This window comes from Chiloscyllium plagiosum, chromosome 10 (assembly GCF_004010195.1).
Source record: "Chiloscyllium plagiosum isolate BGI_BamShark_2017 chromosome 10, ASM401019v2, whole genome shotgun sequence".
Classification (NCBI taxonomy): Eukaryota; Metazoa; Chordata; class Chondrichthyes; order Orectolobiformes; family Hemiscylliidae; genus Chiloscyllium; species Chiloscyllium plagiosum.
The window spans coordinates 75891726-75913010 of NC_057719.1; the positions used below are offsets into that span (position 1 = coordinate 75891726).

Sequence of the window (21285 nt, forward strand, 5' to 3'; positions counted from 1 at the left end):
CTGGAAGAGCACAGCAATTCAGGCAGCATCCGAGGACAGGCAAAATCGACGTTTCGGGCAAAAGCCCTTCATCAGGAATAAAGGCAGAGAGCCTGAAGCGTGGAGAGATAAGCTAGGGGAGGGTGTGGGTTGGGAGAGAGTAGCATAGAGTACAATGGGTGAGTGGGGGAGGAGATGGAGAGGGTGGAGTGGATAGGTGGAAAAGGAGCTGGGCAGGTCGGACAAGTCCGGACAAGTCAGGGGATCGTGTTGCTGGAGGTTAGAAACTAGGATGAGGTGGGGGAAGGGGAAATGAGGAAGCTGTTGAAGTCCACATTGATGCCCTGGGGTTGAAGTGTTCCGAGGCGGAAGATGAGGCGTTCCATTCCATACATGCACCACCCTCTGCGTGAAAAAGTTGCTCCCTTTCAAATCTTTCCCCTCTCATCTTAAACCTATATCCTCTAGTTTTGGACTCCCGTACCCAGGGAAAAACACTTTGGCTGTTCACCCTATCCATGCCCCTCATAATTTTATAAACTTCTGTAAGGTCACCCCTCAACTTTTGACACTCCCCAGCCTAATCAGCCTCTCCCTATAGCACGAACCCTCCAACCCTGGCAAAATCCTCGTTAATCTCTTCTGAACTCTTTCAAGTTTCACATAATCTTTCCCATAGCTGGCTGACCAGAATTGAACACAGTATTCCAAAACTGGCCTTATCAATGTCCTGTACAGTTGCAACTTGGTGTCCCAATTCCTATACTCAATGCAATCTCCATAATGATAAGTAAAATCATAACTTTTCAAAAGATAATGCATTGAAATGTTTTATGAATAATAAAATCAATGCAACTAATTGATGTGTTACAGTTCACTTGGAGTCTGAATTACCATGGCAACATACTTATTGTAATCTGGAGCTATGATTAGTGATGGCAAAGACTTCAATATTCTTCCCAGCACGTATTAGACCAGGAATTTCTTTCTTTTAACCCCTGCCATTGGTGTGTGCTGGGAGATTTGCAGGTGGATACTCAATGGGTTTGGTTTTGATTAGTGCAAACCCTTCCTTGGCCATCAATGCTTTTGGGTCAAGTCTTGAGCCATGAGCTTCTGACCCAGAGTCAGAGACAGTACCCCTGGACTACAAAGAACCTCCAGTTTTGTGAACACCTAGGATGAGATTACGCATAATATTTGAAACTTAGTTTATGTTAATCGTATTGATTGTCAAACAATGATTTTTAAATAGTTGGCATCCAGATTTTTGACATTATCCACTTGAGACAGAACAAGAACCTAACTTTATTGATTGTTAAACAATGATTTTTAACTGGATTGCATCCAGATTTCAGTTATTATCTATTTGAGACAGAACAATGCTTTGGTTTTGATCAATTTGAACGGCTTCATTGAAGGCAGCAAAACTCATAGTTGTCACCTGAAGGATCACCATTTGTTATGAGGCTATAACAAGTTTATCAAGAAATAATTTACAGTTGATTACACTGAAATATGAATGCATCCCAATCCATCATTCAGATTGCTAATAAAGTTTTAATTTTTTGTGCTATATGAGAGCTCACAATGATGAACCATTGTAATAAACATAAGAAATCTCTAATGGTTTCTGTGCTGCTCATGAATATGAAAGGATTTGGGTGTTTTATATAGTAGTAGTCCTGTGCAATTATTAGACCAAAAGGCTTTGTAAATTTTTAATTAAATGAAATACATAATGATCATCAATGAAAAGCAGTTCCATAAAATCTTTGATTCCAGGATGGATCTTGGAGGAGGTGGAGGTAATTTGTTTCCAAATGGAAAATTACAAAGAACATTTTAATTGTAGACTCGGGTGATGATTGAAAAACATGCAAATGAAGTGCCATTGATTCACCCTGACACTTGATTCCCCGCGGGTGAAATTGAGCTCACCAGAGCCTGTTTCTGGGGTGCCACGGGGCTCCCTGAAGTTTCGTAAATGGGTTGCGGCGCATGCATGCATATCTAACAAGGAGGGTGCCAGTTACCAAATTGGCTAAAGAGTTCATGTGGATGTGCCAGGACTGACAACAGAATGCAGAGCAGGAACATCAAGATATCAGTCATTGTGCGTTGCCCTTTTCAACCTGTAGTCCCCACAATGTTCCATCTCAGCATCACACCACTGTATGTAGCATGAAGAAACCTCAGCAATCCCATCCCTCGCCATCGCACTGATTTTTAACAGGATTGTCAAGTACTTCCTGGTTAATTGTTGGCTCACCTCATCTCACTGCTGCTGCAATTCTAAGCATTCTGGATGCTTTCCACAATTCTCTGAAGTTTTAGATGTTCACAGCGAGTGATGTGCAGTTGTTTTTCTGCTGACTACAAAGCTTTCCTGCCGGAGCTGGGTGAACAAGCGGACTCTGCCCTTAGCAATGAGCAACATAGTGGGAATGAAAGGAGGTCAACCAGAGGAAGTCCAGCTACGAGAAGAAGGAGGATGAGAAGCGGATTAAGCAAGGGTTTGTAACCACTCAGTGTCATTTGGGAGCCGTTCTCCTTGTTGGGGTCCACATTGAAGTTCAGTGTTTGATTAAGGAAGTTGTGACAGAAATCTGCAATCAGGCACAACTCCAATCTCACAGGAGGGTCTGTAACTTATAAAATGACCATGAGCTACAAACCTCTCCATGTTTTGCTCCTTCCAGATAGTGGGGATATTGGCAGTATCTAACAGTTTACAGTGCAAACAGTTCACTTATCTTCAGTTGCTTCATCAGTTTTCCCTCCATCACAAGGTTAGAGGTGGAAATGTTCTCTGATAATTGCACAGTACTCAGTAAGTTCAGTAATTCCTCAGATACTGAAATATTTCTGTCCATTGGCAAGAAGACCTGGAAACCCTTTAGGCTTGGGCTAGTAAACAGAAGGTAACATTGGTGAATGAAAGTGTCCAGCCGTGACCACCTCCTAGAACAGAGAATGCAACCATCTTCCTTTGACATTGAATGACATTACCATCACTGAATCACCAACCATTCTCGTTTTTGTGTTACTATTGACCAGAAACTGAACCAGACCGACCATAGAAATATTATGATGACAAGATCAGGTCAGAGGCTGGAATTCTATTGTGAGTTCTAACTTCTCAAAGCTTGTCCACCTTCTACTAGGCACAAGCCAGGAGTGTGTGTGCAGTTTTAACAAGACTTGAAGCTTAACACCATCTAGCACTAGATTGGCACGCCATCCACCTCATTTAATATTCACTCCCTCCATCACTGATGCAGTGTGGCAGCAGTGTGTGTGATCTACAAATCATAAACAACACACCTAGTATTGCAAGAGCATCTTCCATATCAGCAACCTGAACTACCTTGAAGAACAAGAGCAACAGAGGTGTACAAGCACCTTCACTTTCCGACTCATGGGAATGTCCTTCCCAAGTCCCTCAAACTGCAGAAGAAGCATCCATAAAAATGAGAACCATTTCAAGCATCTTATTTCATCTTGTTCATTTTGCTCTTTCCTATGTTGCCCTTTTTAAGGTGGTCATTACTGCTCCTCACTTGTGAACTTCCTTAGGAGTCTAATTGTCCTCAAGTACCATTCAATATAATGGCAGATCCCAAGACCACGCACTGTTGTACTGTGTTTATTTAGGAGATTCCTTTGTGCTTTGTCCTTTATCTTCTCCTGCCTTTCGCCAGTGATGTGATAATCAATAATTGCTCTTCACATACCTGTTGTAGCAATTAAAGCATCACATTAATTAAGGAGATACACAAGCAAGCAGGAGGTTGATGGGGTACTTTGCAAATGGAAATCTAAGAAAGCTAAATCTCCTTACCCACATTTCACTCTTGAGTAACCATCTTGAATATTCTAAACTCATGTGCAAGACAAAGTGACTAAGAAAGTTCTAGATGCTGGTCGCTGAACCAGTTAATCATTATAAAGATGGCATCACTGTCTATTTCCTTGCTTGGCCATACTGAGCTCTGAGGAACCACCCACACATTGCAAACAATACTGTTTTCTGGGATCATCAATCAAAAGAATTCTGAAAAGCCAGTAATTTTTATTTGTATAACATTCCTGTTTATTCATTTTTAAAGATACACATGACAAAGGTTAATGTAGTCTGATGTCTTTGTTGAAAAACAAACAAGCCGTTCTGAGGATGGACCTTAAAATCACTCCAGTGTTGACACCAGTTGCATGTGACAAAACCAATTGACTGATCCGCTTCATGAGCATCTGAGGTTGCATTTACATGATTGGTAAATGTAGAAAGAAGAAAATGTTTAACCGTCGAACTGTTACTTAACATGGAATGTAATGCAGACACTAAAACCCAACTGGGACTGCAGTAAAGTGGAATGGGAATGTTTCTTTCCAGGGATACTCACTGCACTTTGCTGAGATAATATCTCGGGCTGTGGTGTGAATAAACAATTATTTGTGAGGCTTCTACATAAAAACTGGTTTCCTTAATTTTAAAGGTGGGCAAAAACCCTGCAAACATTGTTCTCCAACAAAAAACAGTGCTCATTTATATTGTGGACCCAGTAACGAACCTTGTGGTATACCACTGGTCACAGGCCTCCAGTCTAAAAAGCACCCTCCACCATGTCCTTCTGGGGTCGTGTACCTTCGAGCCAAATGGCTACTTCTCCCTGTATTCTATGTGATCTAACCTTGCTAACCAGTTTACCATGAGAAACCTTGTCTTATGAAGTCCATATTGATCATGTCCACTACTCTGCCCTTATCAATCCTCTTTGTTACTTCTTCAAAAAACTCAGTCAAGTTAGTGAGACATGATTTCTCAAGCACAAAGCCATGTTGACTATTCCTAATCAGTCCTTGCCTTTCCAAATACATGTACATCCTGTCCCTCAGGATTCCCTCCACAACTTATCCACCTCTGATGTCAGACTCACCAGTCTATAGTTCCCTGGTTTTTCCTTATCACCTTTCTTAACTAGTGGCACCATGTTAGTCAACCTCCAGTCTTCCAGCATCTCACCTGTGGCTATTGATGATCCAAGAATCTCAGCAATGGGCCCCACTTCCCTAGCTTCTCACAGAGTTCCAGAGTACACCTGATCAGGTCCTGAGGATTTATCCACCTTTATGCATTTTAAGACATCCAGCACCTCCTTTTCTGCAATATGGCCAATTTTAAGATTTCACTATTTATTTCCTGATGTTCTATATCTTTCATATCCTTCTTCTTCATTGTAAAGACTGATGCAAAATACGCGTTTAGCATATCCCCGTCTCATGCATAGGCGGCCCTACTGAGCTTTAAGGGGCCCTATTCTCTCCCTAGTTACTCTTTTGACCTTAAGTTATTTACAAAATCCCATTGGATTCTATTTAACCCTTTTTGACCTCCTGATTTCCCTCTTAAATATACTCCTACTACCTTTATACTCTTCTAAGTCTAAATCTTTCACTTATAAAATGCTGAAAGTCATCATAGAATAATCAATTATTCCAACATCAGCAAAATGTAACGAATACTATTATAGGCCTCACTTTCTTATCAGTGATTTAATTGGCTGGCTATGTCTTTTGAGGGAAGTCTGATCAATTTGGGCCTATACTCATTGGAGTCAAAAAGAATGAGATGTGATCTTACTTGAAGCATCTAAGAGTCTGATGGGGTTATACTGGGTGGATGTTGAAAGGATGTTTCCTTACCTGGAGTAATTTGAACGAGGGGGCACAATTTAAAAATGTGGAGCTTTAATTTGTCTCAAATAAACAGTGAAGGTTGGTTTATTGAATATATTCAGTAAGGCTGAATTGATAGATATTTCATTGGCAAGATATAAAGGTTCCAGTGTTGGACTGGGGTTGACAAGGTCAGAAGTCATATGACACCTGATGAAGGAGCAGTGCTCCAAAAGCTGGTGATTTCAAATAAACCTGTTGAACTATAACCTGGGGTTGTGTGAGTTCTGACATTGGCAAGGAAGTCAATGGTTATAGAGATCAGACAGGAAAGTAGATTTAAGACTGCAATCAAATCTGCCAATGAATGGCAGTCTTCATGGGTCAAATGACCTATTTGTCCTGCGGTGCCTTATGCTATTGTATGAAGTAATAGTGCAGTGTCTTGATGTATTAACAAGCCAAAATCATAAAATCTAGAACATAGATTCATGTTCCTAGTTCCCAGGCAGAAAGGTCATGATTTTACCACTGTCCTCTAAGAAAGATGCCAGTAGAAAAGCCTGGAAGGTGAGAGGGAGGATTGAAGGTTGAATTGCCTTTGATTACATTTAACATTCGAAGCTTTGCCTGGATCAAAGCTTCATACCAGATGAATATCTGATATAGATGAAGATTCAGCATGGGCCTGGCATGTGTCGGAATTTCTGCATCCAGGTGCCACTCCTCCTCTCAGATATGAGGAGTAACTCACACTGTTCATTGCCATACAACACTGCGGCGTGTCCAACTCTGGTTCTCAGCTTTAATCTTCGTATTCACTGAAACAGTCACATTTCTGCTCTTTGGCAGAAATACTGAGGGAAATACTGAGAAGGTTGCGATCAAAAGTTAATCCTGATCTTAACCACAACTTTAACTTAATTTGAAGCCCATGTGCTTTACTCAGCCAAGGATAATATGATGAACTCGAAAGCAGAACACGTTCATCCAGCTGCAGGATTAAATTTTAAATATATTATTAGATTCTATATTTTTTTCTTTGTCTGTAGCCACTTTGTTTTGCAGAGATGGACCAGGATAAATATAAAAGTGCAATTAAATAATCTACAATTGTCTTGGAATACACAGAACAGCAGCATGATATCTGTGATATCAGTTTCTCTTCAGTCGCTGTAAAAACAGTGGAGGAGGTCATAGAGTCATAGAGATGTACAGCATGGAAACAGACCCTTCAGTCCAACTTGTCCATGCCGCCCAATTATCCCAACCTAATCTAATCCCACCTGCCTGCACCCGGCCCATATCCCTCCATACCCCCCTCATGATTTTATAAACCTCTATAAGGTCACCCCTCAGCCTCCAATGTTCCAGGGAAAACAACCCCGGCCTGTTCAACCTCTCCCTCTAGCTCAAACCCTCCAAACCTGGCAACATCCTTGTAAATGTTTTCTGAACCCTTTCAGGTTTCACAACATTTTTCCGACAGGAAGGAGACCAGAATTGTACGCAATATTCCAACAGTGGCCTAACCAATGTCCTGTACAGCTGCAACATGATCTCCCAACTCCTGTACTTGGTGCTCTGACCAATAAGGTTGCATCCACAGATCACACTACAGCTGTAAGTAATGAAAGAGATGTTTGTTTTACAGAGGACTCTGGTCGGAAGCTGTCAATCGAAGAAGAGGAGGCAAAACGGATTGCAGAAATGGGAAAACCCATTCTGGGGGAGCATCCAAAATTGGAGGTCATCATTGAAGAATCCTATGAATTCAAGGTACAAAAATCTTCTTTTTCCATTTTAGGCTGTGATAGGGCATGTGATAATTTATCATAACAGAAATAAGAGATTAATCATGAGTATTAAGAGATTTTGGAGATACCGGGGAAATGATATGGAGGTCATGCCATGGTCTAGGTAAATGGTGGGGCAGGCTTGAAGAGGCAATCTGTCAACTCCAGTTCCCAGTCCCGATGTTCCTATTGACTTTGAACAAAAGATTATTTATATTAAGCTCTTGTCTCATAAATTCAGGTGAATAAGGCCAATTATTTCACATTCCGGTATCAGAATAAATGGGTTAGTTGGAAAAAAGTGTATTATTCATGGCAAAGATAACCGGGGGTTGTGCTAAATATTGGTAGAGCACACATACAGTTAATCCCGAGTTTCTCAGAGAACGCTGCGTTGACCCTTTTATTGTTGCAGTTCCCCTTGCTTTCATGGTGGTCCTAGACTTACAGACTTTCACAAGTTTGGAGCAGAATTTTCACTCACCCACTATCTGCAATATTTGAATATATTCAGTGGGTGCCTGGCAGGATTATTGCTGCTATCAGGATACCACCTTGGGAAAGTAGGGAAAATCAGTACTGGCGTTTTCGGAAGTGGTGAACTTGACTGCACTCTCAGCTAAAATGTAAATCTCTCCTGTTCATGCAATACCAAGAATGCATGGTGTCCCAAAAGAACTCTGAGAACTCTCAGAGAACTCTCTTTATAGTGGTGGGTAATATACTATTCAACATGTTCCTTCCATCTCAATTGAATAAAGGTGCTGTGTTTGAGAAAACACATCAGATAGCTGACATTGGTTCCAATAGGAAGACCCTGAGTTGGTGTCAGAATGTAAGAGCCAATGGAATATCTGTTTGCACAATTTCCCCACCCTCACTTTGTTCTCTACCCCTCCTCCGAAAACCTTAAACTGCTGGAATTATGTTGAGCAGCCAGACCTTTTTCTGAAGAAAGCTCCACCCTCACTTCCTGCTGCTGTCCTCAGAGTTCTATCTGGTAATGTACATCACTCTGAGATATCTCTCCAATTCAGTCATGAAGAAATCCATGCTACAAATGCTTACGTGAAGGACTGATGCAAACACAATGAGTTGGATGGTCTTCTTCTTTTCACCTTAACGGCTCTGTGATACTGACATCTGTTAATCTCTCTGAGTAAACTATTTAAAATCACCTGGGCAAAAGTGAGGACTGCATATGCTGGAAACCAGAGTCTAGATTAGAGTGGTGCTGAAAAAGCACAGCAGGTCAGGCAGCATCCGAAGAGCAGGAAAATTGACATTTCAGGCAATAGCCCTTCATCAGGAATAGAGGCAGGGAGCCTCCAGGTTGGAGAGATAAATTGGGGTGGGCTGGGGCGAAAGTAGCAAAGAATACAATAGGTAGATGGAGGTGAGGATGAAGGTGATAGGTCAGAGAGGAGGGGGGAGCAGAGAGGTGGGAAGGGAGATTGACAGGTATAACAGGTCATGAGGATGGTGCTGAGCTGGAAGTTAGGAACTGGGGTAAGGTGGGGGGAAGGGAAATGAGGAAACTGGTGAAGCCCACATTGATGCCCTGGGGTTGAAGGGTTCCGAGGCGGAAGATGAGGCATTCTTCTTCCAGGCGTCACGTGGTAAGGGAGTGGCAATGGAGGAGGCCCAGGACCTGCATGTCCTTGGCAGAGTAGGAGGGGGAGTTGAAATGTTAGGCCACGGGGTGGAGGGGTTGATTGGTGCGGGTGTCCCGGAGATGTTCCCTAAAGCACTGTGCGAGGAGGCGTTTAGCCTCCCCAATGTAGAGGAGACCGCATTGGGAGCAACGGACACAAGACATTACATTGGTGGATGTGCAGGTGAAATTTTGATGGATGTGGAAGGCTCCTTTGGGGCCTTGGATGGAGGTGAGGGAGGAGGTGTGGACGCAGGTTTTGCAATTCCTGCGGTGGCAGGGGAGGGTGCCAGGACAGGTGGGTGGGTTGTTGGGGGGGCGTGGACCTGACCAGATAGTCACGGAGGGAGCGGTTTTTGTGGAAAGCGGAAAGAGGTGGGGAGGGAAAAATATCTCTGGTAGAGAGAGCACAAGGTGGCACCGATGTAGCGGAGGAAGAGGTGGGAAATGGTGCTGGTGTAGCTACGGAAGATGGACTGTTCTACGTAGCCAGTAAAGACACAGGCATAGCTGGGGCCCATGCGGGTGCCTACGGAGGATGTGGGAGGATTCAAAGGAGAAATTGTTAAGGGTGAGGACCAGTTCAGCCAAACGGATGAGAGTGTCAGTGAAAGGTTACTGTTGGGGATGTCGGGAGAGGATGAAACGGGGGGCTTGGAGGCCCTGGTCATGGCGGATGGAGGTATAGAGGCATTAGATGGCCATGGTAAAGATGAGGCATTGGGGGCCGGGGAAACAGAAGTCTTGGAGGAGGTTGAGGGCATGGGTGGTGTCTCGAACATATGTGGGGAGTTCCTGAACCGGGGGGATAGGACAGTGTCGAGGTAGGTAGAGATGAGTTCGGTGGGGCAGGATTAGGCTGAGACAATGGGTCGTCTGGTGTGGTCAGGCTTGTGGATCTTGGGAAGGAGGTAAAACCGGGCAGTGTGGGGTTCCCGGACTATGAAGTTGGAAGCTGTAGATGGGAGATCTCCTGAGGTGATGAGGTTCTGTATGATCTGGGAGATGATGGTTTGGTGATAGGGGGTGGGGTCATGGTTGAGGGGTCGGTAGGAGGAGGTGTCTTCGAGTTGGCATCTGGCTTCGGCGGTGTCGAGATCAGTGCGCCAAACTACCACTGCACCCCCTTTGTCTCCTGGCTTGATGGTGAGATTGGGAATGGAGCAAAGGGAGTGGAGAGCTGCGCGTTGTGAGGGTGAGAGGTTGAAGTGGGGGAGGGGGGGGTGGACAGATTGAGGCAGTTGATGTCCCGGCGACAGTTGGAAATGAAGAGATCGAGGGCAGGTAATAGGCCAGCACGGGGTGTCCAGGTGGATGGAATGTGTTGGAGGCGGGTGAAGGGGTCCTCGGAAGGTGGGCGGGAGTCCTGATGAAGGGCTTTTGCCTGAAATGTTGATTTTCCTGCTCCTCGGATGCTGCCTGACCTGCTGTGCTTTTCCAACACCACTCTAATCTAGACTCTATTTAAAAACACCTTCTCCTCAATGCTAACTTGTGTTTCATACCCAAGACCATTCATATTCCCCTGCACTGCACTTTTGTGGAGTCTTTCTATTTAAATAATTGTCTGCTATTTGTTTCTTCCTATCAAAGTATATAATATCACACTTTCCTACATTATACTCCATCTGCAAGTGTTTTGCCCACACACTCAATCTATCTATATCCCTTGCCCTTTACTTATCTCAATGTGCCTTACATCTATTTTTGTAACAACAGCAAATTTGGATACTCTACTCCCTATTAATAGACATGATCAATAATTGTGGCTCTAGGACTGATCCTTTTGATAGACCAATAGTTGCATTTCCAATCTGAAAAAAGACCCATTAATCTTGATTCTCTGTCTTTTGTGTGTTAAATAATTCTGAATTCATGCTATTATGCTGAATAGGCTGGGGCTGTTTTCCCTGGAGCATCTGAGGCTGAGGGGTGACCTTATAGAGGTTTATAAAATCATGAGGGGCATGGATAGGGTAAATAGACAAAGTCTTTTCCCTGGGGTGGGGTGTCCCGAACTGATGGGCATAGATTCAGGGTGAAAGGAGAAAGATATAGAAGGGACATAAGGGGCAACATTTTCACACAGAGGCTGGTGTATTTATGGAATGAGCTGCCAGAGGAAATGGTGGAGGCTGGTACAATTGAAACACTTAAAAGGCACCTGGATGGGTATATGAATAGGAAGGGTTTGGAGGGATATGGGCCAAGTGCTGGCAAATGGGACTAGATTAACTTAGGATATCTGGGCAGCATGGACATGTTGGACAGAAGATTCTGTTTCTGCGCTGTATATCTCTATGACCCTATGACTCTATTATTTCTGATACCATATTGTGCAACAATCTTTTATGTGGCACCTGATCAAATGCCTTATTTCCAAATGTCCTGCTAATTCTTCCTTTAATAATAAACTCAAGTTTTTTTTTTCCCAATGACAGACATTGGCCTAACTTATCTAAAATTTTCTGCTTTCTGTCTCCTTCCCATCCTGAATAGGGGCATCAGAGAGTTTTGGAATATTTTGACCAATGCCTCTATTTTCACTGCTTTAAGGGTGGAATGTCCTCTCACTGAGAGAAATAAGTATATCTCTCCACCAACTTAGCTTTCCTGGAGCATGTGAAGGCTTGTTCCACTTGGGTTACCATCCAGGACCAGTTGGGGGACCTGTTGGGTGACCAGTCTGCAAAGCAGTCCAGTACCTCTACAGTTGAAACTCCTCCTTCCCCTTATTCAAAGACCTGACCTCCTCCCACCAATCCTCTCGCTTTCCTAGTTCTGAGTCCCTGTCTCTCACATTTCTGACCAACTTCTCCCTGCAGCTGTTAATCTCCTCGCTTTTAAAACTATTCCTATCGTTCCCCCTCCCTGTTAGAACTCAATCTTCATCATTGCCCAAACTCTAACCTTGAACATAGTGTCATCAACCCCATCTCTTCTGCAACTCTTGTTTGAATTCAACACCTCCCCCCACACCAAAATGGCTTGAACCAATGATGAGTGATCCTTTCTGTAATTGTGACCATGGATCATTGTCTGTTTTTGTCCTCCTCAAACCCTGTGCGAACCTTCCACGCTCAAGAGCATTATGTTCCTCTGATGCTGTCCAGCTCTGTTCAATGGTTCTTATTTAATTCATGGCACTTCCATTGTAGTCAGAAATTCACCGCTAATAGAACGAGCACCAGGCAAGTTTGACAGTGTATGGAGTTACTCAAACCAAGCCCCATCCACTTACTAATCTCTATTTTTTCCAGGTCTTGAAATGCATCAGTTTGAACATTTTCGTGCTTGTTTTCAAATCCTCCCATTTATTCATCTTTCCTTCCCTCTGTAACTTTACAGTAATCCAAATGTTAATTTATAGCTTCTCCACACTTTTCATTGTTGCACTCTTGGTAGCTGTGCTATCAAGTATCAGACTCTTAAAGTTGGGAGTTCCCCCTATAAACCTCTCCAACTGTCTTCCCCTTGAAACTGACCTCTTTAATTGTTGAGGAGATGTTGACAGAATGGTAATATCACTAGCTTAGTAACTGAGAGCCTTAAGCAAATGCTGGGAGGATGTGGGTTCAAATTCCATTATGCTAAAATTGTGAATTCAATAAAAATCTGAAAGTTAAAGCTTGTCTAATGGCAACCCTATTGAGTGGCATAAGGGGAAACTCTAGAGCCACGTGCAGACTAGGTAAGGCCAGCAATTTCCTTCCCTAAAGGACAGTAGTGAACCAGATATTTTTTGTTAAATGTTAGGGGAATGGAAAATTTGCACCTCCGCTCTGTGACCCTGAGTGTTGTCTCAGAATCAAGATTGGAGTCAAGCACATCTGCTCGTGTTGTTTTTATCGCTGTCTGTATCCTGTTAAATATATATTAGAATGTAGAATTCTGGCTGCCAACTCATCTAATTATATAATCAGCAGCAATGACTATTTAAAGAGAAATAATAATACTGCATTTAATCATCAGCCTGATTTCTAAAAGTGAACTTCTCTATTTAAAGCAGAGTCTGCTATCAACAATTAACTTGTCACATAACGTAAAATGTTCTTTAAAAACCAACACAAACACCAATATTGAGAAAATCACTACATAGCCATGAATCACCTGTGTGGTTAGATTTTTTGAGAGGCAGAAACAAGTTAACAGTAATGTTTCTTTACACATTTGCCAGTAACTTGTTTTTGCTATTCGGGTTTCCATAGATACTAGAGTAATCATCAGTGTCCTGTAAACGGCGACCTTCAATCTTAAGCCAAAAATCATTCATTTTTCATTTACCTTCTGTATAGGTCAACCCCCAACATTTGACCAAAATAATTCAAACTCTTTGTACTTAACATTCAGTTGGCAACTGAAATCATTCTCATCCTACTTGGTATAATCATAGAATAGCACATCATTGCATGTGGCTGTGTCTACACACAGTAACATTTAATGTCAAGTCTACCATCTCATTGGTGCACACTGTCCTGCCAATCCTGGTTTCCAATATGACAAAGTGCTGTCAATAAGGAATGATTCATACACAGAGCGAATAGTTGTGCAGCAGTGAGGGAATCCAACAATGAGCAAAGTTGGAGAGAAAACAATGTAAATGAAAACAATTAGTCTTGTAAAGTATAGATTCACTATTTTGCTGTTGTGTACAGGACATAACTTCTGCTAATGGCAATATTCAAAACAAAAATATGCTCCCCTAACAGCCATTCCCAAAATGAGCAGTCATCCATCTCTAAGACTAAGGATGGATGGATGGATGAAGGTGACTTGAAACTATGACTGAGGAAAGCTTGGAGTTTCTGATTAGGAGGGTTATGACCTGGATGAGGGCTTAGAAGGGCGGGTTAGTAAATTTGCGGACGACACTAAGATCGGTGGAGTTGTGGATAGTGACGAAGGATGTAGTAGGTTGCAGAGAGACATGGGTAGGATGCAGAGCTGGGCTGAGAGGTGGCAAATGGAGTTTAATGTGGACAAGTGTGAGGTGATACACTTTGGCCGGAGTAATCGGAATGCAAAGTACTGGGCTAATGGTAGGATTCTTGAGAGTGCGGATGAGCAGAGAGATCTCAGTGTCCACGTACACAGATCCCTGAAAGTTGCCACCCAGATTGACAGGGTTGTTAAGAAGGCATACAGTGTTTTGGCCTTTATTAATAGAGGGATTGAGTTCCGGAACCAGGAGGTTATGCTGCAGCTGTACAAAGCCCTGGTACGGCCACACTTGGAGTATTGTGTACAGTTCTGGTCACCGCATTATAAGAAGGATGTGGAAGCTTTGGAAAGGGTGCAGAGGAGATTTACTAGGATGTTGCCTGGTATGGAAGGAATGTCTTTCGAGGAAAGGCTGAGGGCCTTGAGGCTGTTCTTGTTAGAGGGAAGAAGGTTGAGAGGTGACTTAATAGAGACATACAAGATAATCAGAGGGTTAGATAGGGTGGACAGTGACAGCCTTTTTCCAAGTATGGGGATGGCAAACATGAGGGGACACAACTTTAAAGTGAGGGGAGATAGGTATAAGACAGATGTCAGAGGTAGTTTCTTTACTCAGAGAGTAGTAAGGGTATGGAATGCTCTGCCTGCAACGGTAGTAGGTTCGCCAAGTTTAAGTGCATTTAAGTCGTCATTGGACAGGCAAATGGATGTACATGGAATAGTATAGGTGGGATGGGCTTCAGATTAGTATGACAGGGAGGTGCAACATCGAGGGCCGAAGGACCTGTACTGCGCTGTAATGTTCTTTGTTCTATGTAATGAGACCGAAAAGTTCCATGGCACGCTCAATCGGCTCCTTCTCCATGATGTTACTCATACAATAATAGACAACACGTGGCACAGAAAAATGCCATTTGGCCCATTGTGTCTACAGCATTAAATAAAACAAGTCACCTAGTCACTTTCCAGCATTTAGCCCATAGCCTTGTGGGTTATCAAATTGGGGTGCATTTCCAGGCTGCTAATTGAAGGATTCTACCTCTAGCATCCTTTCAGACAGTGAGTTTCACCCCTCTACCACCTCCTCATCTCCCCTCCAATTTTTCTCCCCAAACACTATGACTCCATGCCCCCTAGTCACTGACCCCTCTTCTGAAGTAAATCGTCCCTCCCACCTGCCTTATCCGGGGCCCCTCAATTTCATGTATCTCACTCAAATCTGAGGGCATTGCAAGGCCAACAACTCCAGTCTGCCCAATCTTTCTTCACAGTCGGATTTTTTCCAGTCTTGTCAACATCATTGTAAATCTCTTCTCTACCATGGTTCCATCTTTTCCGCGGTGAGGTAGGAAGTACTGCACTCTCTACTCACGTTTTGACCTAACTAAAGATTTATGTCGGAGAAAGTGAGGAGTGGAGATCATCGTCAAAGAATGTGGTGCTGGAAAAGCACAGTCGGTCAGGCAGCGTCCTGCTCTCCTGCTCTTTGGATGCTGCCTGACAAGCTGTGCTTCTCCAGCACCACACTCTTAGACTGATGATTTATGTCGGTTCATAAAGGAATAAATACCATATGTCATCCTAACCACCTCATTGACCTGTATTGTGCCTTCAAGGATCCATAGACGTTCAGCTCAAGGTCCCTCACTTCCTCTCTATTCCACGGTATTCCTTCATTGACCGTGTATTGTTCGACTTTGTTTGCATCCCTGTGCCCCCCCCCCCTCCCCACTTCTTGCTGAACATAGATCACAGTGATGGCTCAGAGAATCTGATGGCCTAACCAGCCTTGTGTCTGTAAACAAGCTCGCCCAGAAGCACAAGATGCTGGAGCGTTGGAGGCTGAGGGGTGATCTTGTAGAGGTTTATAAAATCATGAGGATAAATAAACAAAGTCTTTTCTCTGGGGTGGATGTGTCCAGAACTAGAGAGCATAGGTTTAGGGTGAGAGGGGAAAGATACAAAAGAGACCTAAGGGGCAACTTTTTCACGCAGAGGGTGATACTTGTATGGAATGAGCTGCCCGAGGAAGTGGTGGAGGCTGTTACAATTTAAAAGGCATCTGGATGGGTATATGAATAGGAAGGGTTTACCGGGATATGGGCCAAGTGTGGGCAGGTGGAACTAGATTGGGTTGGGATAACTGGTCAGCGTGGACGAGTTAGACCAAAGGATTTGTTTCCATCCTGTACATCTCTGTGACTCTGTGATTGGACGAGAAGACACTTTGCCAAGGCAGGTAGCACCCAGGCTCTCTCATTAGCAGTCCTGGGTGAATGGGCTGTGGAGGCCTGAAACAAAATCCGAGCAGAGCTTATCATCAAATTATTCAAGAAACTTAAGACCATAAGACGTAGGAGTGGAAGTAAGGCCATTTGGCCCATCGCATCCACTCCACCATTTACTCATGGCTGATGGGCATTTCAACTCGACTTACCCGCACTCTTCCCATATCCCTTAATTCTTTATGAGATCAAGAATTTATCAATCTCTGACTTGAAGACATTTAATGTCCTGGCCTCCACTGCACTCCGTGGCAATGAATTTTACAGGCCTACCCACTGTGGTTGAAGAAATGTCTCCTCATTTCCATTCTAAATTGTGGGCTATCCAAGGTACTTGATGGCACAGGGGATGATTCTTTGCGGAATGATACGGCTAATGACAAAGTAAATGCTGCATCAATTCAAGCTGCAGATTGGAGCAAGTTATCTGAATCTGGAGTCATGGAGGAGAGTGACTTTTTAATGCATATTCAATGCCTGCTCCACTGTGCTGTTAAGTGCTATTCGTTTATGCACTGTCGAAAAGGAACTGAATGAATTTGTTAAATGGCTTCCGTTTTTGGATAAATCTGATAAACTTAATGAATCCAGTATAAGAAAATAATGTCTGATCATGAAGGTTATCTATTACAAAGAAACCTTTAGTAATAAAAAATGCTTTTGGTGTCTCTTACACAATTCTTGAGCGTGTGTTGGCAGGAACAGTGTCTGACATTGCAGAGGCTGGGTTCCAACCTCTCCAAAACGTTAGTTATGTAAAAGTCCACCTCTTCTTAATGAAAGATTTAGTCTTGGAAGTGTGGCTTTTACATGAGTGCATTTAACATTGTAATGTTGTCCTTGCAGCCACCATAGCAACAGCTGTATTCTACATCTTCAGGCAGCAGGAATAATAGAGTAATGGATTGTAATTGACTTTGTGTAACATGATCAAAAACGAGTAGTCTGCATTCTCTAATGGGTAGGCACTGTTCAAGCCAGTCAGAATCACATGAATCTAACAACCACTATAGCTGTTGTTTTGGCCCTAATTCCTGTGGTGTCTGTTTAACCGCAAAGAGTGTTTCTCTTGCCCACCCTGAGTGCCAACTCGGATTGGTACAAAGGTGGGTGCCCCAAAAATAATGGCAACATTGTGTGAGCCAGTGTTTTGCCCCCTTCCCCAATTCCTACATGGGCGCAGGAAGAATGTGCAATCTCACCTGCATTCCTGCTCAGGCCGTTGACAATGGTCAGGGTCTTATGAAAAACGTGTGCAACCAAGGTTTTAAATTTGGTGGAGGAGCTGTCCATCTCAGTTAGCTGAGGGCAGGTATGAACCAAGTTGGAAACTGCCTCTCCCTCATAGCATCCAAGATTGGATTGAGGTCGACACTGAGGAAGTGGGGCTGCTCCTGTGCCCTGGGTGCCAAACCTCTGTGTCTGCCTGTAACAGCTCGCTCACCATCTCCGGCTGATGAGGGGGTCAGTGCAAAATGCAGATCTATCCCTCGGGAGGACCAGCATCCTCGGCAAAGGGGAATGCAAGCAAGTCCTGCAATTTGTCGGACCAGGCTGTGCTCTCATTGGACAGGAAGCTCACCTCCACATGAATGTAGGGGCTCACCGTCGGGTAAACCTGTAGTTGGTCTCCCCTTCCCCAGTAAACAGTGGTTTACTGACCTGGTAACAGACTCAGCTCCAGTTCACCACCACGTCCAGTTCTGACCTGTCTGTGAAACCACTCTGCCCAACCTAGAATGCACGCCTTCATTACCCAAGTTGCTGCCATTGTGAGTAATATGGAAGAACAAACTCAAGTCTGCTGTTCTTCTGAGATTTCTTTCCTGCGCTCCTATCCCTGAATGCACTGCCCTCGCATGGTGCTAAGCCTCAGAGAACAGGGAGGTCCCCAGGCGAATATGACAGGTGGTGATGGAAGAACTGCTCTCAATTCAGATGTCCTGAGTGGCCAAAAAAAAAAAATCAGACTAGTACTGGAAAAGTACTGCAGGTCAGGCAGCATCCGAGGAGCAGGTGAATCAACGTTTCGGCAAAAGCCCTTCATCAGGAACTCTAATCTTGACTCTAATCTCCGGCATCTGCAGTACCCACTTTCACCTGAAAAAAAATCAGATCTCTTGAACCCTATCCTGTAATCCTTAATTGGAAGCTACATGCACTGATCTCGGATAAGCAGTGATGTAGCTCCCACTGCTATATTTGACACTAGGTCAGGGTGCAGCAACTTAAAAGTATTCCATCTGTTTGATACAGTTGGGGTGCTGACAGAACCTGTGTAACCGCTCTCCTTAGCGTTGGGAAGGAATGCAAAGAAGCATGATCTTTGTCAAAGATTTTCTTCTCGTACAGCGAGGAGAATGGCCTCTTTAAATGACGAGACTGTTGTCCCTTTGTGGCCAATAAAATCCGGCCCGTGTAGGCTGCACAGCTTGCCAACTTCGGTTGCTGTGGGTATCAGTAACAATAATGAAGTCTCATTAAGCCTCATTGTAATTTCCATTCATATTGAAATCCGCAGAAGCCGTAATGACACTGACACCCCCTCCTATGTTTCAAATCCAGCTCAGGGCTTCACTGCATATCCTGTCAGCAGTGCAGCTTCCAGCAGGCAGTGAGATAAAGGAAGGGGCGAACATTGAGGAGCAGTGCACCTTAATCCTGTAGCCGGGATGCTAGCATCTCATTGGTAACACTCGGCTAATTAAAAAAAACAGGGTTTACATTGTTTAAAGTGTAGTGTCACTCCAGCTGGCTCACTGAAGCCGGAGAGAGTGCTGAACTAACTGCCGTTGTCTGTTCTCGCTCAATTCTGCTCTATTTCCTTAGGCAGTAACAGGGGCGAAAGTATTAAGCTTGTGAGTTAGGAGAATAAGAATAGTAACGCTTGTTCTTAAAAATAGCACGCTCTTATTGTGTCATTTGAAAAGCAAAACAAACAGAAGAGTAGGCAGACTGGTGCTTTAATTGGTGACAGAATAACCACAGCAATTAAACCTGCTCACAGGGATTGGTGCACCATTTAGAAAAAAGACAATGTCAAGTGTTCCTTCAAAGTAACAACCATGAGTGACAATTCTCTCCTCCAAGATTGTCGCACCAGTAAGGAGGTACACTTGTGAAGTTTGCCGAGAATCCACTTGACTGACAGCTTCACCTGTTCACCAGCGTGGCTGCAGTTCAGGCATTCACATGTGAGTGCACTGGAGCATCCGCACAGCTACAGAGTGGAATCTGTTTCGCCGCTGGGTAAGGGAAATGAGGGAGATCGAGAATGAAACGAGAGACTGCCTGTGAAACATATGGGACCTGAAAGAGGCAGCGAAACAGAAATAGTTGTGGATCACAGCGGGATTTATTTCTCCCTGTTTACTGTTGAACAACATAGAAACAAAACACAGAATGGGTTCATGCAGTCTATTGAGAGGCGAATCTGTTCAGCTTTAGTTGCTGATTGGTTGACACTTTGGGCAGCCCAACAGAGGAAGGATATAGGAAAATGGGATCCATGTTGATTGCTTAATTTGAATGGCACCAGAGCTTATCGTTATGAAGGCCTGCATTTTATACTTCTGCACCTGACCAGTGCATCTGAAGGCAGAAGGGCACATTCCAGCAATCCTGCCCCTGCCAGCCAATAGGCCAACCGATGCTGTTAAGTAGGGAATTAGTTCCCCTTTGAGAGCCCCATGTTGAGGTTTCAGTGCCAACCATCCAGCATTGCAAGCTTCCCTGTGTGAGTTGCTGCAGAAGATTCTCCTCATTAAACAACCACTTGGGCCTATCCCCACAGCTCCAACCACCCTTACCATCTCCATGTGACCTCTCAAGCCTCTAATTCCCATTTCTTTCACTGCCAGCTAGAGACCAGGCTTGATGCTCAACCCCATCCTATCATCCTGATCCAAAGCTGACTGCCTGTATCAGGACAGCTCTCTGACTGGTGACTCTTGATGCGATACCTTCTGCTCCTGAGCCCTGCTTCCACATTATTAATGGAAATTAATCTGGTCTTTTGAATAATGCAGCCCAGAGAGGACTCAGAAGATATGACTTGCTGCGGGGCTTAGAAGTTTGGGATACAACCTGTTTGACATAGAGTCATAGAGATGTACAGCATGGAAACAGACCCTTCAGTCCAACCCGTCCATGCCGACCAGATATCCCAACCCAATCTAGTCCCACCTGCCAGCACCCTGCCCATATCCCTCCAAACCCTTCCTATTCATATACCCATCCAAATGCGTCATAAATGTTGCAATTGTACCAGCCTCCACCACATCCTCTGGCAGCTCATTCCATACACGTACCACCCTCTGTGTGAAAACATTGCCCCTTAGGTGTCTTTTATATCTTTCCCCTCTCACCCTAAACCTATGCCGTCTAGTTCTGGACTCCCCGACCCCAGGGAAAAGACTTTAACTATTTACCCTATCCATGCCCCTCATAGTTTTGTAAACCTCTATAAGGTCACCCCTCAGCCTCTGTCACTCCAGGGAAAACAGCCCCAGCCTATTCAGCCTCTCCCTATAGCTCAAATCCTCCAACCCTGGAAACATCCTTGTAAATCTTTTCTGAACCCTTTCAAGTTTCACAACATCTTTCCGATAGGAAGGAGACCAGAATTGCACGCAATATTCCAACAGTCCTGTAACCAATGTCCTGTACAGCCGCAACATGACCTCCCAACTCCTGTACTCAGTGCTCTAACCAATAAAGGAAAGCATACCAAGCGCCTTCTTCACTATCCTATCTACCTGCGACTCCACTTTCAAGGAGATATGAACCTGCATTCCAAGGTCTCTGTTCAGCAAACTCCTTAGGACCTTACCATTAAGTGTATAAGTCCTGCTAAGATTTGCTTTCCCAAAATGCAGCACCTCGCATTTATCTGGATTAAATTCCATCTGCCACTTCTCAGCCCATTGGCCCATCTGATCAAGATCCTGTT

At 44.0% G+C, this 21285-nt stretch overlaps 1 protein-coding gene across 6 annotated transcripts in view; it reads left to right on the forward strand.

The window, feature by feature from the left end:
- Positions 1–21285, forward strand: part of slc8a3 (solute carrier family 8 member 3) — a 503015-nt gene that overhangs the window by 416872 nt on the left and 64858 nt on the right. For all 6 annotated transcript variants that reach the window (XM_043698123.1, XM_043698121.1, XM_043698124.1 and 3 more), the window contains one exon: positions 7313–7437. In XM_043698123.1, coding sequence (XP_043554058.1) covers positions 7313–7437 — 125 coding nt within the window. The remainder of the gene's footprint in view (positions 1–7312; positions 7438–21285) is intronic.